The sequence below is a fragment of the Coregonus lavaretus genome (assembly GCF_964263955.1).
Source record: "Coregonus lavaretus genome assembly, chromosome: 31".
Taxonomy (NCBI): domain Eukaryota; kingdom Metazoa; phylum Chordata; class Actinopteri; order Salmoniformes; family Salmonidae; genus Coregonus; species Coregonus lavaretus.
In genome coordinates this window covers 16,865,069-16,883,862 of record NC_140018.1, presented here as the reverse complement: position 1 = coordinate 16,883,862, position 18,794 = coordinate 16,865,069, and the positions used below count along the sequence as shown (strand labels likewise).

The window sequence follows — 18,794 nt, the reverse complement described above, 5'->3', positions numbered from 1 at the left end:
CCAACTCCCCAAAGACCTCAAAAGGTGATGTCCTTCCCTACGGTCCCTAGTACTTCCCCTTTCCCTACGTCTAGCTGTCTCCTATGCCTTCGTAGACTGTGCTCAGGTATTATTTTATCAACTTGTGTTAGGTTAACTACTACTTCTGGCAGATCAGGAGGGTTTGAGTGTGTTAGGAATATGGCCCCCACAATCAGACAGCTACCTACCGTCAGGAGACCTGTGAATCCCCACCCTCGCCCTGAGAACATGTCAGACGCCAGAGGCCAACCCATTGCTTTACCTTCTATCGAACTCACACAGGGATGATCAGACAGGGTAAGGGAATCTTCATTAAGGAGCCAACCCCCGAGCCCTAGTGGTGATCGGTTCTTTCTCCTAACTCTGTGTTTGTTCGTCAGGTGTAGCTGGGTTTACCTTTTTGCAGTGTGTGACATGCACCCAGGTGGATCTAATAGGACTTGGTAGGGCCCTTCCCAACAGGCCTGCTTCCAGTTTTTATTCTTTAGGGACTGGATGCTCACCAGTCTCCTGGTTAGATAGAGTGGGTCACCTTCTCCTTTAGTTCACCTGTGGGGCACAAAACCTCTGACATACGGGTGTGGTTAATAAACTATCTTCACACATACATGTTCAGCTCTCAATTTCTATTCTTGTTGGGTTTTTTTTTAAAGTATTTTGTCCCCTCCTTCGTATATTTTTTTATTTAATCCTACCATCCCCCTTTTGACACATGATTTGCCCATGTGCCAATATTACCACCTACCTAAACAATCACTTAGGTAATATTGGTAATTCATTATCCAGTTGCCATCCCTCCACTCTCTCTTCTGTTATTTTATGGTTCAAATCATATATATTATTACCAAATTATAATCTTCTTCACACTTTTCACAGTATTATAAATTACCCTCAACTTAGTAAAATAAACTATCTTAAAGTCCTCCTCTCATGCCTTTAAAATTTACTAGTGTGGATGATTAATTAACACCAGAAAGTTAAAACAGAGTTCAGAGGCCATTGAAATCATTCAACGAACTGTTCCATCCCATAGTATACTAAACATTACCATTATTCTAAATATTTCATAAATGTTAGTTATCCCAAGTGTTCATTAAGTCCTCATGACATTCATTCTCATAAGAAATCATATATACCCCAAACTCAGCCAAAACCTAAAAAACTCCATAAAATTCACTGTGCGTGCTCCTCTAAGACCTATCACCCTTGACCTGCTGAAACCCCCCCAAAATTGAAACAACAAGGCTTTATAAACATCATACTAGGTGTGTTGTTTTTTGTTTAAAAAACCCTATTTGAAAAACAACAACCACAAATAGCCAGGCCTCACTTAATTTGGTAGCTCACTTTTATCACCTAAATACTCCCTAACTTCACTACTGCTCCCCCTAGCCCTTTGCAACATTCCAATGAGATGAGCTAATCTCTTTCTCCTGGTTATAATCTAAAGATGGTAGTACACACAAAACATGATACAGATATCCCCAGTCTTAACCCATCAATAATTGTTTGTATCAATCTAATTCCTCATAACTAATCCATAAAACCACTCAAAATTCCTCGAGTATACAATTATTATTTAATTGATTACCCTAACTCTGCTACATGTGATCTCATCTCAAATGATCCATTATCAATGATTTGTTCAACCCCCTAGGAAAATCTGTCTCCCCTTCTATTGTTCCTTTCCCCCCTGTAAATGTCATATTTCAGTTTTTAGCCAATACAATCACGGTTACATCAAATGTTCCCTCAGTTAATGGTATTTTCTCCCTAATATTTCATACTCTTCTGCTTTCCCTAAATGAGATTTAATCCCCTGCCTTTCCTCTACTATCCTTCTATCATTACTGGATCAATGATAATAACTGTAATAACTATCAATAATAATTGTAATAACTATTACACATTATGTTGTGCCCTTTTTCTGATAATGTTATAATTGTAGCCTATTCCATCACTTTAGTTTAAAATATGTTTGTTTATGTAACAAATCCAGAACCCACCACAGGCTGGCGCTATTCCCCCAGCACAACAGCCAATGCCACTTGCATCCCCTGTTCCCCATAACGAAAATAAATTATCGTTCTAAAATGTACCAACTATTTGTATACACCACTGGCGTCAAGCAACCCATCGAATAAAGTAATAACAATTAGAATGTATCAAAGCACTGCCTTCCAGTCAAGCATTCAGACCTCCACTTGAAATCCCACAGCTCCACCCAACTCACTTGACTGTCTCTATTATTATTATTATTTTATTTTTTTCGCTAACCAGAGCCATAAATTACTCTCCTTTGTCCTCAACTCAATTTTCACAGCTCTATCGCCATTTACTGTCTCTCTATTCAATTTCTTTAACTGTTCTCTCTGATTAGGCCCTAATTAATGAAACAAATACTTGCTATAATTTACCAGCACACATTTAATTCATATCCTTATCATATTTGAACTACGGGGAAGGCGCGGGGACCTTGTAACATATTTTCATAGACCTTTCTAGAATACTTCTACTTAAGCTATCTAATTCAACCTTTCACATTTCTCAATCCACATAGTAATCTAGGTCTATAGCCCCAATGCGAAAGCTTTACCTACTGTCCCTACCTGTTTTCGAACCAGGAACCCTCTACATACATCGCCAGTCACTCCACACCATTTGCGATTCTCTTAAAGCAACTACTTCCAGTTCATAGAGCAAGTGACGTCACCAAATGAAAATCGCACTAGCTTTCACCTCAGCAAAAAACTCTCTCTCCCTTCACCCATACCAGCCGCCGAATTCACTCATACACACAGATTTCACCTTATGCCATTGAAATGCCAAACAAAACATAATAGTTCAATGGAGCCCCCTACTGGCTCTCCACTATTTATACATTACTTCCATAACCACATTAGTTATGGTCCGATTACCCATTAAACCTTATCACATGATCAAACAACGGCACAACCTTAAACTCATATGGGGCGGCAGGCAGCTTAGTGACCAATAGTGCCGCGCCAACAACCGAGAGGTCGCCGGTTCCAATCCCCGAGCCGACCAGGCGAAAAATCTGCCGATGTGCCCCTAAGCAAGGCACTCAACCCCAATCGCTCCCATAAGTCGCTCTGTACCAGAGCGTCTGCCAAATTACCAAAAATGCAAATGTAAATATTCTCTACTTTCTCACCCATGATGTACGTCTAGGTTCAGGTGAGCAAGTTCATACGTATATATCGTTAGAAATGTATAGGTACCTCTCAAACAATCGCCCCGTGGTGTTCCCAGCCAACTACCAATCGACACAAATCACCCCCTAGTCCTTCCTGACACTCTCGCTGTCTCCAGCCCCTCCCCTCGCGGCTCTCCCTTCTGTGTCCAGTGGGAACAGGCTTGTCTGTTTTTCGTTTTAGCGTTTCCAATATTCTGCCGTTATTTAAAGTACGTTAGTCTATTTATTTAAATCAAATTATTCCCACCTAATTAGTTAAAGTCGGTGCATATTTATATTTCAACGATAAACCTAATTATTTCAGTCTAATTATTTAACCAGTATTTTGCAGGGTCAAACATCAAACGTTAAATCAAATAATAAACCTCAACATAATTATTTAAAACCAGTATTATGTTATTTCAAACACCAACGTTACAGTTCAGTTATATCAGTTCAAACGTTTCAGTTTAGTCATACTAGTTATTCATTATCTTTACCTTTACATTGTCAAATTCAACATCGCCTACTATCCTCCTCCCTATCTAAAAATTATTCAGCTGAACCTAGCCGTACCCTCGAAGTTACGGACCTTGCCAGTCGCTAGTATTTATCTAAAATTTCCCGAACCTAGCCGTACCCTCGTAGTTACGGACCTTGCCGGTGTAATTCTTTGAACCTAGCCGTACCCTCGTAGTTACGGACCTTGCCGATAGCAATTACTAAGTCAATTATTCCCTGTATCTTCGAACCTAGCCGTACTCTCGCAGTTACGGACCTTGCCGATAGATGTCAGTATTGTCTCCGAACCTAGCCGTACCCCGCAGTTACGGACCTTGCCAGTAGAACAAATACTCTCTGGTACCATGGTTTAACATCACATTCACCAAAGGTTTGCATGTCACAATATGGTGCTTATCTACTCAAAATAGTTTAATAATTTAGTTCACTTACATCAAACAGGTGTTTCACAAAATTAATTTGGATAAAGCCAATGTGCAGAACTTTAGTTATATAACAATAGGTGTCTGCTAACCTTTTTTTAGTAGTCCGGACTCTTTGTGAAACACACCGTTCAATGACAGAGATGTCCAATGGGCCGGACAATACCCAGCGAAGTCCCTTCTACCAGATCACAGTCGGTGGTCACCAATTGTTAAGTTGCGTCAATTCAAATCTGGTATTAGGAACAAAAGAGGTCAATACACGTCTTCTAAATAGACTAGTATTTTAATTAATGCAAACCACTTCAATGGTAAATATGATGTTCGTATATACGGGTCCACTGAAATACCACGCAGGGCACTCAGAGAACTAAGCCATTGTTATGAGTTCTTCTTAAAATACTCTGACAGAGATAGTTCCCGCTCCTTGCTGGCCAATCAGAGTAGAGACTGAGCGTGGTTTAGACTTACTCAGCCAATCCGTTGGCGCACAGGCTGGTCCCAGACCCTTGGCACTCCACTGTTGCCAGGTGTCTAGTTGTTTTGCAACTTATCCAGAAAGTCAGCACTTTTGCAATACACGTCCTTGGACGGTTCACAGATCACAAAGAGGCAGTGTTCGGGTATTGTGAGACACAAGTTCTTATCTCCCCCTACTCCCTAAAACAGCTCCTCACATTAATCACAGCTTGTTAGGTTAAACAATTTATATCAGTACAGTACAAACCTTTTATGCTTAATCATTAATGCATTCTTTCTAAGCTAGGTATCACATCCAGATCCCCACACTAGATAGCCAATTCAGAACATAGTGTAGTTTGGCTGGTTATCTCGCTAGTTAACTATTTAGCTATTAGCATGTATTAATGTCATTGTCATGTCTGATGTCCTAAAATAACTTTCCACTGGCACTTGTGTATAACTGCAAATGGCAGACATGCATTTGATACAGGTGCGCAGTTGATGAAACCAATGCTGCATACTCCAGTTGTAAAACCGTCTCTCAAGTGCTCAAAATTGGCTAGGACTCTCCTCTAATCAATAATATGTAATACTATGTAAAAAAATATTCTTAGAATAGCCTAATTGACATGTAACTCCTATGCTGTCAATATCTCCCTTGAACACTGCATATTTTAACCTTACAAACAGATAAACATCTTAGTTAGCTACCTTAGCCATTTGATCCCTGGTTCATTGAATGAGGGAATTCTTTTATAAAGACATAAAAAGTATTTGGTTGTAATTGTAATGTTGCAGGGTGTGCAGGCTTTTGCTCTAGCCCTGCTGGAACACACCACTTTGTAAAAAATCAGCTGCTCAACAGGACCTTGATAAGCTGACTGGTGACTTTGAGCAGGGTTGGATCAAAAGCCTGCACACTCAGTAGCTCTCCAGATGGAGGGTTGACGGACCACGTGTTTTATACAGAAGCCTATCAGTGCAGTATTTTACTTTGTGGGGGGTTAAGTGCCTTGCTCAAGGTCACAAAGGCAGGAGATACTGTATAATTGTCAGGGCGACGTGTATGCGGAAGGCGAAGTCAAGAGCAGGACACCGAGCTACTGGCAGAACTTTTACTAGATTCAGTGCAACAAAACAAAGTACACTGGCAACCTCGAACAGCGAGGTAAAATAACAAGACCCGCACACAAGGGCAACTGCCGCAAAGACCAAAAACAATAACGCACAATACACAATGAGACACCGAGGGTATTAAAGGGAACACAATCAAACATAATGGGGAACAGGTGTAAACAATAAAGACTAAACAAGACAAACACCGAAACATCGATCGGCAGCAGCTAGTACTCCGGGGATGACGAACGCCGAAGCCTGCCCGAGCAAGGAGAAGGAGCAGCCTCGGCTGAATCCGTGACAGTACCCCCCTCTTGACGCGCGGCTCCAGCCGTGCGCCGACCCCGGCCTCGGGGACGGCCAGGAGGACGCGGAGCAGGGCGAGTCGGATGACTCCGGTGGAAATCCCTCAACATGGAGGGATCTAGGATGTCCCTCCTTCCTCCGGACCGTACCCCTCCCACTCCACGAGATACTGCAGGCCCCCCATCCGATGCCTCGAATCCAAGATGGAATGGACTGAGTACGCCGGAGCCCGCTCGATGTCCAGCGGGAGCGGAGGAGCCTCTCGTACCTCACTCTCCTGGAGTGGACCAGCTACTACCGGCCTGAGGAGAGACACATGGAACGAGGGGTTAATGCGGTAATTAATGGGCAGTTGTAACCTATAACATACCTCGTTCAATCTCCTCAGGACTTTAAATGGCCCCACAAACCGCCGACCCAGCTTCCGGCAGGGCAGGTGAAGGGGCAGGTTTCGGGTCGAGAGCCAGACCCGATCTCCCGGTGCATACACCGGAGCCTCACTGCGGTGGCGATCGGCGCTCGCTTTTTGCCGCCTGATCGCTCGCTGTAGATGGACATGCGCAGCGTTCCAGGTTTCCTCCGAGCGCCGAAACCACTCGTCCACCGCAGGGGCCTCGATCTGGCTCTGATGCCAAGGTGCCAGGACCGGCTGATAACCTAGCACACACTGAAAAGGCGTAAGGTTAGTTGAGAAGTGGCAAAGTGAGTTTTGGGCTATTTCTGCCCAGGGGACATATTCCGACCACTCCCCCTGCCGGTCCTGGCAATAGGACCTCAGAAACCTACCCACATCCTGGTTCACTCTCTCCACCTGCCCGTTACTCTCAGGGTGAAACCCTGAGGTAAGGCTAATCGAGACCCCCAGACGTTCCATAAACGCCCTCCAGACTCTAGAGGTGAACTGGGGACCCCAATCAGACACTATATCCTCAGGTACCCCGTAGTGCCGGAAGACGTGCGTAAACAGGGCATCAGCAGTTTGTAGGGCTGTAGGGAGATCTGGCATAGGAATGAGACGGCAGGCCTTTGAAAACCGATCCACAACGACCAAGATCGTCGTATTCCCCTGGGAGGGGGGAAGGTCCGTGACGAAATCCACCGAGAGGTGAGACCACGGTCGTTGTGGAACGGGTAGGGGTTGTAATTTCCCTCTGGGTAGGTGTCTAGGCGCCTTACACTGAGCGCACATCGAGCAGGAGGAAACATAAACCCTCACGTCCTTAGCCAAAGTGGGCCACCAGTACTTTCCACTAAGGCAGTGCACTGTCCGTCCAATACCAGGATGGCCAGAGGAAGGTGACATGTGAGCCCAATATATTAATTGATCACGAACCTCGAGCGGCACGTACTTCCGACCCTCTGGACACTGTGGGGGAGTAGGATTGGTACGTAACGCCCGCTCGATGTCCGCATCAACCTCCCATACCACCGGTGCCACCAGACAAGACTCCGGAAGTATGGGAGTAGGCTCAATGGACCTCTCCTCTGTGTCATATAGTCGGGACAGGGCGTCTGCCTTAGCGTTCTGTGACCCTGGTCTATAGGTGAGCGTAAACACAAATCGGGTGAAAAACATAGCCCACCTAGCCTGGCGAGGGTTCAGCCTCCTCGCCGCCCGGATGTACTCCAGGTTACGATGGTGTTAAGTTAATTATTTAACAAACTATTTTAGTGTCTCTGTGCGTCTCCCAAAAGGTTGTAAGTCTTTTGGGATTTAAGTAACGGCCAGAGTCCCGGTCTGCATGGTCAGAGATATTTATTCATTGAGAATTCTGCCATCACAATTTCAGAGTCCATCTTTTATACTCATACGTCATACAAAAAGAAATCCCTTCCCTCTGTAGGCGGGCTGTAGTTTTCCACTCTAAAACTGCTCTACTGACCTTCAGTTCACACACACACACATATACACACATGCATACACACATACATACACACACACACACACATATCCTACTCCCTGCTTTACTCAGTTATTGCCGTTCTCACAATATTCTGCACCATGTTTTCATAACAGTTTCTCCCCTCCCTAAATTGGGAGGCCTCTTTATCTTAGTTTCTCAGTTGTCTTTGTTGTCTGGCCTGACTCTTACTCACATTGCTAAATAGTGGCTCAATGCCATAGCCTTTACTGGTCCTACACTCACACATTATACACAGTTTCAGGGTGTAATAATTAGTCATTAATAATTAATCTATCAGATGGTCAGTCAAAATGAGAAAAGGGTGTTTAGCCCCCTCAAGCCAATGCCTCCACACCTTCAGGGCTTGCACCACAGCCAACAGCTCCCTGTCCCCCACATCATAATTGCGCTCCGCCGGACTGAGCTTCTTAGAAAAGAAAGCACAGGGGCGGAGTTTAGGTGGTGTACCCGAGCGCCGAGACAGTACAGCACCGATCCCAGCCTCGGACGCATCCACCTCAACTTGGAACGCCAAAGAGGGATCCGGATGCGCCAGCACCGGAGCCGAGGTAAACAGGTACTTCAGATGCCACTGCAGACGCACTGGGCCCCCCTTTAGCAGAGAGGTAATGGGAGCTGCTACCTGCCCAAAGCCCCGGATAAACCTCCGGTAGTAATTGGCAAAACCCAAAAACCGCTGCACCTCCTTCACCGTGGAGGGAGTCGGCCAATTGCGCATGGCTGAAACACGGTCAATCTCCATCTCCACAGCTGACGCGGACAACCGGTGTCCCAGGAAGGAGATGGACTCCTGGAAGAACAGACATTTCTCCGCCTTTGCATACAGGTCATGCTCCAACAGTCTACCAAGCACCCGACGAACCAGGGACACATGCTCTGCGCGGATAGCGGAGTATATTAGAATGTCATCAATATACACCACTACACCTTGTCCATGTAAGTCCCGGAAAATCTCATCCACAAACGATTGGAAGACTGAAGGAGCATTCATTAACCCGTATGGCATGATGAGGTACTCATAATGACCCGAGGTGGTACTGAATGCTGTCTTCCACTCATCTCCCTCCCTAATGCGCACCAGGTTGTACGCACTCCTGAGATCCAATTTTGTGAAGAATCGCGCCCCGTGTAATGACTCCGTCATACTAGCAATCAGAGGGAGTGGATAGCTATATTTGATGGTGATCTGATTGAGACCACGGTAGTCAATACACGGGCGTAAACCCCCATCTTTCTTTTTCACAAAAAATAAACTTGAGGACGCAGGGGAAGTGGACGGCCGTATGTATCCCTGTCTCAGCAATTAGGCGACATATGTTTCCATAGCCGCCGTCTCCTCCTGAGACAGAGGATACACATGGCTACATGGAAGCGCAGCGCCTACTTGGAGGTTTATCGCACAATGCCCCTGTCGATGGGGTGGTAATTGAGTCGCCTTCTGCCAAATCGGCATATTCAGGTGGAATGTGCATGGTGGGAACTTGGTTCGGACTTTCCACCGTCGTGGCCCCTACGGAAACACCCACACACCTCCTGACACACTGATCAGACCATCCCTTGAGAGCCCTCTGTTGCCATGAAATGTTGGGGTCATGAGACGTCAACCAGGGAAGCCCCAACACCACGGGAAACGCAGGAGAGTCAATCAAATACAACCGAATTATCTCCTCATGGCCCTCCTGCGTTTTCATCCTGAGCGGCGCCGTGACCTCCCTAATCAACCCAGACCCCAAAGAGCGACTATCTAGGGCATGGATAGGGAAGGGCACCTCCACTGGAACTATAGGAATCCCTAACTTATGGGTGAAATGGCGGTCGATAAAATTCCCAGCCGCGCCTGAATCGACTAGCGCCTTATGCTGGGAATGAGGAGAAACCTCGGGAAACACAACTTTATTACACATATGCGCAACAGGGAGCTCTGGGTGAGTTGGGCGCCTACTCACCTGGAATGACTCATCAGTGAGCGGCCTACTGCCTCGATTCCGAGGAGACCCTCCCCAGCACCGACCAGCAGTGTGTCCTCTGCGGCCACAGTTGGTGCAGGGGACGGCCTCTCTCCTGGTCTCTCTCCTTGTACCAGCACCTCCGAGCTCCATCGGGGTCGGCTCGGAAGTGCTGGGGGATGGAATGGACGGCCCCGGACGTCCGGACGTCCGCGGGTAGCCAACAGGGTGTCCAGGCGAATCGACATGTCCACCAGTTGATCGAAGGTTAGGTTGGTGTCCCTGCAGGCCAATTCCCGACGCACGTCCTCCCTCAGGCTACATCTGTAGTGGTCGATGAGGGCCCTCTCATTCCATCCCGCGTTGGCAGCCAGTGTCCGGAAGTCCAGTGCGAACTCCTGCGCGCTCCTCCTCCCCTGTCGAAGGTGGAATAGACGTTCACCCGCCGCCTTACCCTCTGGTGGATGATCGAATACTGCCCTGAAGCGGCAGGTGAACTCCGCATAGTTGACTGTGTCTGCGTCTATTCCACCCCACTCGGCGTTGGCCCACTCCAGCGCCTTGCCGGACAGACAGGAGATGAGGGTGGACACGCTCTCGTATCCCGAGGGCGCCGGGTGGATGGTTGCCAGGTAGAGTTCCACCTGGAGCAGGAAACCCTGACACCCGGCAGCTGTGCCATCATAAGCCCTCGGGAGCGAGAGCCGAATCACACTGGACCCCGGAGATGAAGCGATGGGCATAGCTGATGGTGGTGGTATCGTCGGAGGAGGTGTAGACCAACTTCTTCTTTCCCATCGCTCCACGGTTTTCACCACCTGTTCCATGGCAGTGCCGAGAGCCTGGATCATAGCCGCTTGTTGTTCTACGCGCTCTTCTATTGATCCAGCTGGCACCGCCGCTCCTGCTGACTCCATGTCTAATAGGTGCGTTATTCTGTCAGGGCGACGTGTATGCGGTAGGCGAAGTCAAGAGCAGGACACCGAGCTACTGGCAGAACTTTTACTAGATTCAGTGCAACAAAACAAAGTACACTGGCAACCTCGAACAGCGAGGGAAAATAACAAGACCCGCACACAAGGGCAACTGCCGCAAAGACCAAAAACAATAACGCACAATACACAATGAGACACCGAGGGTATTAAAGGGAACACAATCAAACATAATGGGAAACAGGTGTAAACAATAAAGACTAAACAAGACAAACACTGAAACATCAATCGGCAGCAGCTAGTACTCCGGGGACGACGAACGCCGAAGCCTGCCCGAGCAAGGAGGAGGAGCAGCCTCGGCTGAATCCGTGACAATAATACATGGCATCAGAGACCAGCAGCCTTCCACTGTCAATACCAGTGTTAATAATGAATGTTACTTTGTGAAGTGGTTCCTTGCATCATACAACACAATTTTCGGTCACCTTTTTGGCCCGTGGTGTTACAGACTTTTTTATTTTGGGGGGAACAAGTGACTTGAGCCTTTGGACAACTAAAACAATCTGTCCTACTTGTCCAAGCACAGAAAGGACACATGGGCTGCATTTACACAGGTAGCCCAATTCTGATATTTATTTCACAAATTGGTCTTTTGACCAATCAGATCAGCTCTAAAAAAAGATCTGATGTGAAAAGATCTGATGTGATTGGTCAAAAGACCAATTAGTGGAAGAAATATTAGAATTGGGCTGCCTGTGTAAACGCAGCAATGGAAATTCATTTGCTTAGGCATTAATCATGCAAACACATCAGTGAGATTCAAACCAATTATTTTTTCTCCTATAATTTCTGTATATTCAAACAGACCATATTTCATTTGAAAAACAAGCTGTTGATGCTGAGAACAGAATGTATACACTATCTCATTCCAAAATCATGGGCATTAATATGGAGTTGGTCCCCCCTTTTCTGCTATAACAGCCTCCACTCTTCTGGGAAGGCTTTCCACTAGATGTTGGAACATTGCTGCGGGGACTTGCTTCAATTTAGCCACAAGTGCATTAGTGAGGTCTGGCACTGATGTTGGACGATTAGGCCTGGCTCACAGTCGGCGTTTCAATTCATCCCAAAGGTGTTCGATGGAGTTGAGGTCAGGGCTCTGTGCAGGCCAGTCAAATTCTTCCACACAATCTCAACAAACCATTTCTGTATGGACCTCGCTTTGTGCACGGGGTCATTGTCATGCTGAAACAGGAAAGGGCCTCCCCCAAACTGTTGCCACAAAGTTGAAAGCACAGAATCGTCTAGAATGTCATTGTATGCTGTAGCGTTAAGATTTCCCTTCACTGGAACTAAGGGGCCTAGCCCGAACCATGAAAAACAGCCCCAGACCATTATTCTCCTTCAACCAAACTTTACAGTTGGCACTATGCATTCGGGCAGGTAGTGTTCTCTTGGCATCCGCAAAACCCAGATTAATCCGTCTGGACTGCCAGATGGTGAAGCATGATTCAATGGCGGCGAGCTTTACACCACTCCAGCCTACGGTTGGCATTGTGCATCATGATCTTAGGCTTGTGTGCAGCTGCTCGGCCATGGAAACCTATTTCATGAAGCTCCTGACGAACAGTTCTTGTGCTGACGTTGCTTCCAGAGGCAGTTTGGAACTCGGTAGTGAGTGTTGCAACCGAGGACAGATGATTTTTACGCGCTTCAGCACTCGACGGTCCCGTTCTGAGCTTGTGTGGCCTACCACTTCTTGGCTGAGCCGTTGTTGCTCCTAGACGTTTCCACTTCACAATAACAGCACTTACAGTTGACCGGGGCAGCTCTAGCAGGACATACATTTGACGAACTGACTTGTTGGAAAGGTGGCATCCTATGACGGTGCCATGTTGAAAGTCACTGAGCTCTTCAGTAAGGCTATTCTACTGCCAATTTTTTTCTATGGTGATTGCATGACTATGTGCTCGAGTTTATACACCTGTCAGCAACGGATGTGGCTGAAATAGTCGAATCCACTAATTTGAAGGGGTGTCCACATACTTTTGTATATATAGTGTATGTTTGTAATAACATTCTTAGACTTATTGTGGTTTTTATGAAACATTTTCTTAATGTTCTTAGAACATGACATTAAATAGAAACATGGAAGACACCTGCAGAAAACGTTATGCCTGCAGAAACCTGCAGAAAAAAATCCCGCCTAAGAAACATATGGTTCTGAGAGCATTATGTGATAGCTTCACACCCCAGAGATAATACTTGGTGGAAGCACCTTTGGCTGGCATTACCACCAACTTGGCACAACTCAGGATCAAAATAAATTTAAAAAGAGCAAAGCCCAGATAAAAGTTTGAGGAAACCCCACCTGTCTTCTAAATAATTAACCCTGGGACAGTTTTATTTTTCAGAGGGACAATTACACACATTTTTATGCCGAAGACGCACCAGTATGGCTTTCCAATAGGTGTTGAGTATTCCAGTCTCAGTCCTGACTTAAATAATATTGCTTTCCATCAATGACTCCCAACCAAATTTACTGAGCTTGAGCAATTTTGACAAAAACAATGGATGTATGTTGCCCTGAGAGTTGTGTGAAGTTGATAGAATCTTATTTTAAATGATTCACAGCTGTAATGGCTGCCAAAGGTGATTCCACTAAGTATTTACCCTGGGGTGTGAAGACATTCGCAATCGAGATATCTTAATTTTTATTTTATTTGTCTATAATTGTTATTTCACTTTGAAGATGTGAAGTAGGTTGTGTACATCAGAAAAAATATCTAATTTAACAATTTTTTTGATTTTATTTTAAGGTAGCAAAATGTGAAGACTGTGCTGCAAGGGGTGTGTAGACTTTCACTAGGCACCGTATTTCTCTTTTCCCTTCTCTTTTCCTCTGAAGCAGACTACATTTTCACTAATGATGTGAGAAGACTGTGTGCTGTACTGGTGGACAGTCTTTCATTCCTCAGAGGCACACTCCTAATTATATTCTTAAATCCCTGGTCTTAAAAGTCCTGCTTCACTCAGCTGTCAGATATACGGTAGGCTCCCCAGTAGAGCACTGTCCAACCCTCAGTGGGTATGGAAATACCCTTTAATGCTACAATATGTATTAGAGCTGCTGCCATCAGGTTGACCTTTACAGATTCAGAAAGAAACACCATACCAGCATATTTTGGCGACGCCAACATTCGTAAAGTTCATTTATTTGACAACCAATCAAATGACAATCGGGATGAAAAAAAATAACAGCTGAGCAGGACAAACAGGATAAACATTCAGGATCAGGAGGATACAGTCAGTCAATGCTGCACAGTAGTGTTTTAATGACAATACAAACACATCACATACTGTAGTCTATCAAACTGTGGAAGAGAGAGAACACCTCACCTATAGTCTGACAATCAGTCACACACAACCGCATGCTGTTGTATTGTGTTGGAAAAACCTACGACTGCTTGAAACACTGTAGCCTATTGTACAGAAATAATTCAATTTCACCTGAAAAAGCTAGGTGAAATCACAGGGGGACATTCTGCCACAGTCCAGTCTCACTTCTGAGATTCGTTTTACTCAGAGATAGATAGAGGACTCATCTTTTGCATCTGTGTCATTATAGCGTCTGTGACAGCATGGGCAGTGTCTTTGAGGCTATCTCCATTTTGAGGTAGTCCATTTTCTTCACGATTGGCTGATCTCTCCTGATCACCTGGTTGGAGTCCAACAGAGTCACCAGGAGGGATCAGCCAATGAAGTTGGAAGTCCCACCCAGTTGACAACATTAAAAATGGTGGAAGCCCTCAATGTCACTGCCAATACTAAAACGGTCTCTTCTTTTACTCATTGGCAATAAACTATGCTGACTTCTACTAGCTCTGTCCGTAAAAATGTTGCTGTATGTACACCAACTGTGTGGGCGTCCTACTGTATTTGACAATATGTCTACATCTTACGACATTGGTACTGAGAGACATGGTGCTTCTACAACAACTCTACTACATGCAGTTCAAATAAAAAGTGTTTAAGTGTGTTTTTCTTATAATTTCAGCAATAAAGGTTCCTTCGAAACAGAGCATCTTCAGTGCAATTGGCAAAGACAAAATGAAATGTTTAATGGAAATTTTATCAGGAAGAAACAGTAACATACATATATTCAGCTAGACGGTCATTGAACTGTACGTAGCTACATCACTAGCATGCAAAGTCAGGTCCGGCACTCATCATAAGGCATTTTCTCTGTGTAAAAGCTGCCTCTTTGTCACTATGGAATCCAGTTTAAAGTGCAAAGTTCACAGATTAGATAGCTTGACCTACGCCACTACAATGTAAAGAGCTACATTTACTATACAAGGAAATGGAGATGGGTGGATAGAAAGGTGTAACAGGTCTAATAGCGCAATACATTTACACCAAGCCAAACTGTTGTTTTGTTACTAAGAAATGTACCCACATGAAGAAAAAAACAGTTTACTATAGAATCCTACAGTACTTACTATAGAATACTACACACCTCAATCACGTGTAGTACTTACAATATAATATTGTAGTATACTGTAGAATACTATAGTAAATACTACAGTAATGTCCGCAAAAACACTACAATCCGCAAAAACACTACAATTTTGAAACTATAGTAAATAATACAGTATTCAATTTGCATATACCCTGCCATTTCCCCTTCCCCATATCGCAATTTGTGCCACCCATAAGTGAGAAACCTACATGCCAAGTATAGACCATATACTCTGTTCCCTACAGGTTATAGAAAAGAGCAGAAGCTCTGAACTATCCGTTCAGACCCCAGACCTACCTACAGGTTATGAAAAATTTGCTATTTTAGTATTTCTCCAGTAGGTTTCCTGAAGGAGAAAGCCTCCACTTCTATGTCAAAGATAATAAAACAATAATACTACAGTCTGCAAAAACACTACAGTAAATACTATAGTATAGTACAGTCTGCAAAAACACTACAGTAAATACTACAGTATACTACAGTCTGCAAAAACACTACAGTAAATACTACAGTATACTACAGTCTGCAAAAACACTACAGTAAATACTACAGTATACTACAGTCTGCAAAAACATTACAGTAAATACTACAGTATACTACAATCCGCGAAAACACTACAGTAAATACTATAGTATATACTAAAGTTATCTTTTACTACAGTATTTATACAATAGTTAACTGTAAGTACTACAGTATACTACAGTAAATACTACATTATTCAGTGAATACTATATTAAAGTCCGCAAAAACACTACAGTGACTCCTATAGTATTTATACCATAGTATACTATAGTATTTTTTCATGTGGGTAAAGAGTTGTTATACTGTGTTAATCTGTAACTGTGACTTGACATTGGTTTTGTTGGAAGGACAGAGAGCTGCATGATGCTGATTACATTGTTCTTCATGAGAAGGAGGAAGAGGAGTCAATGGGCTGGGTTGTAAACTGGGTTTGATCATTAGTTTGGTCTTGGGGTGATAACTGAATACACAAGCACACACACATGAATGCACGGACGAACACACACAATGACAAAGTTACTCAGTAAACAGGAACGTTGTAAAAATGGACACGTCAATGGACAATCCGGTAAACTACTGGCATGTGTTGACTTGACACAGACAATACATAGTAGAAACAAAACCTACAGAACACCGCATATTGGGCAGTTAACACTAATCACAACATCACAACCCAGACACCATTTTGTCAGTGACAGACATCAACTGGTTATGACAGTGACACATATAGAGCACACCCATTGGGAGTCAGTTTACACTTGCACAGGAAGGAAGGAGTCTCACAATGTCACGGGTACAGAAGGTGTCACAGCACCGTCCAGGTACAGAAGGCATTTATCAAAACACAGACAGAATATGGACTACCTTCAGGTGGGGCTATTTCAGCCTGGAAGGCCAGTCTGTTTCTGAGTTAGCTAAACTGACTCTAGACTACCTGATCTGGCTAGTTCAGAAACACTCAAACCATCATCAGACTTATAATTATTGCCATTGTACTTTGTTTTGCGACAATATGTAAGAGCATGAGCTTAAAGTACAAGCCCCAGACACACTGGCAGAGATGGTTCTCTCCACTCGCATACAAACGGCTAATAATCAGAACGATGATGTCATCAGTAGGAAAAGGATGAGGGGGATTTGATATAATAACATGGCACTATCGTTGGACTAAACACAGTGACTGTAGCTGTAATAAACTATAATAAATGGCAGTATGATTACAGGGAGTGGGGTATGTTGCTAACTTGCTTTCCCTCCTGCAGCATCTCTCTGGATTACAGACATTAATATGTCTGAGGGAACTACACACTAGATCATCTCTAATTTCTCTGGTTTTAAACAGCCTATGTGGCATCGATATGAGTCAGAAACATTCATTCTAGTGTCAAAATTGATTACAAAGTGTAAATAGGAAAAAAGGTAGTTTTTTAAGTGAGTTCGTCACGACTCACTGGAGCGTTGGGTATGGATTACGATCATGCCCACTTGCCCAGTAACACGAGAGAAACAGCTGTGAGGATTGCGCTATATTAGCTGCACGCAGTCTATCAATCAACAGCCAGAACCTCCAGACAGTGAGACAGACCTGGCCATTACGCAGCGCCTCAGACTTGTTTACATAAGACAACCCGTCGCTAATGTTATGTTGAAATAACTCTTGGCCGTAAGCCCTTTACGGAGTGGCCACTTGCTGATGTGTTTGAAAGTTAGCTAGCTAGCAAGTTATTTTGGGCACTGATAGCAAGTGAACTTGTGCTTTAATTACAATAGTTTTACAGCTTGCAGATGATGAAGTTGTAGACAAGTTATTGTTCTCAGAAATCAGTCCTGAGGGCGCAGCCAGACTTTCCCAACTCGATAGACTGTATGCAGTGCACTGACTAGTTTTTCGTGCACATTTATTTACTTGAGATATACTGCACCAAACACCTTAGCTAGATGTAAAATTGCGTGACTAAATTAACTACAGATGTCTTGATTGATCTTAGATTAAATCAGACTATTTTAAGGAAGTTACTATTTTGAGGAAGTGGTTGTGCTGTTGCTACGGTGACTCAGGAGGGACAAACAACAGTACCTGTCAGGGTACAATATGCGAACATAACACACCCACATCAAACCACACCCCTAAGACAACTCTCGTTTGACTTCAGTTATGGCCACTAGCATTTCTTAATGAGCAATCTTCAAAATGAGGGCAAATTAGGAAGTGCAGTCACCCTTTAATATGTCTGAGGGAACTACTCACTAGATCTTCATCCCTCTCCTCCACTCCTCTCCGGCTGGCAGTAACTCTAGACATATTGCAGTCTCTTTACAGGCCATCCCTATTCCAGTCACAGTCTGTCCTAATTTGATGCCATGCTGGTTAGTTCTCAGTGGGCTAGCTCACATAGAGGTCTTATGTATACTCTTAAACATATTAGTAGATCTTTCCCTTAACTATGGCAATCTAAAATTATATTTATAGGTCTGTACACAAAATAACACTCATTTACATCATGTTTATAGCTCGATATGTAATGTACTTCTCTGTATACACACTATCTTAATTTGACCCTGCTTCTCACAGCAGGAAAAGAATCCTGCAGCAACAGGAAATGTGAATTATGTGGATTATAATTATTGGACCTTTTTGTAGGGGTTGATACATTTTTCGTTAGGGCAAATCAAGTCACATTTTAAAGTGGAAATTACAAACTTTAGAAGCCTTTTTAATAATAATAATAAAATAATAATAATAATAATATGCCATTTAGCAGACGCTTTTATCCAAAGCGACTTACAGTCATGCGTGCATACATTTTTTTTGTGTATGGGTGGTCCCGGGGATCGAACCCACTACCTTGGCGTTACAAGCGCCGTGCTCTACCAGCTGAGCTACAGAGGACCACCATTTTTA

At 44.1% G+C, this 18,794-nt stretch overlaps 1 protein-coding gene across 1 annotated transcript in view; it reads right to left on the bottom strand.

The window, feature by feature from the left end:
* The window catches only part of LOC311106783 (techylectin-5A-like), a gene marked incomplete at both ends in the record, with an annotated part of 14,244 nt that extends 10,159 nt beyond the window's left edge, over nucleotides 1-4,085 (bottom strand). The window contains one exon of the mRNA XM_084149169.1: nucleotides 4,038-4,085. Coding sequence (XP_084005295.1) covers nucleotides 4,038-4,085 — 48 coding nt within the window. The remainder of the gene's footprint in view (nucleotides 1-4,037) is intronic.
* Nucleotides 4,086-18,794: the final 14,709 nt, after the last annotated feature.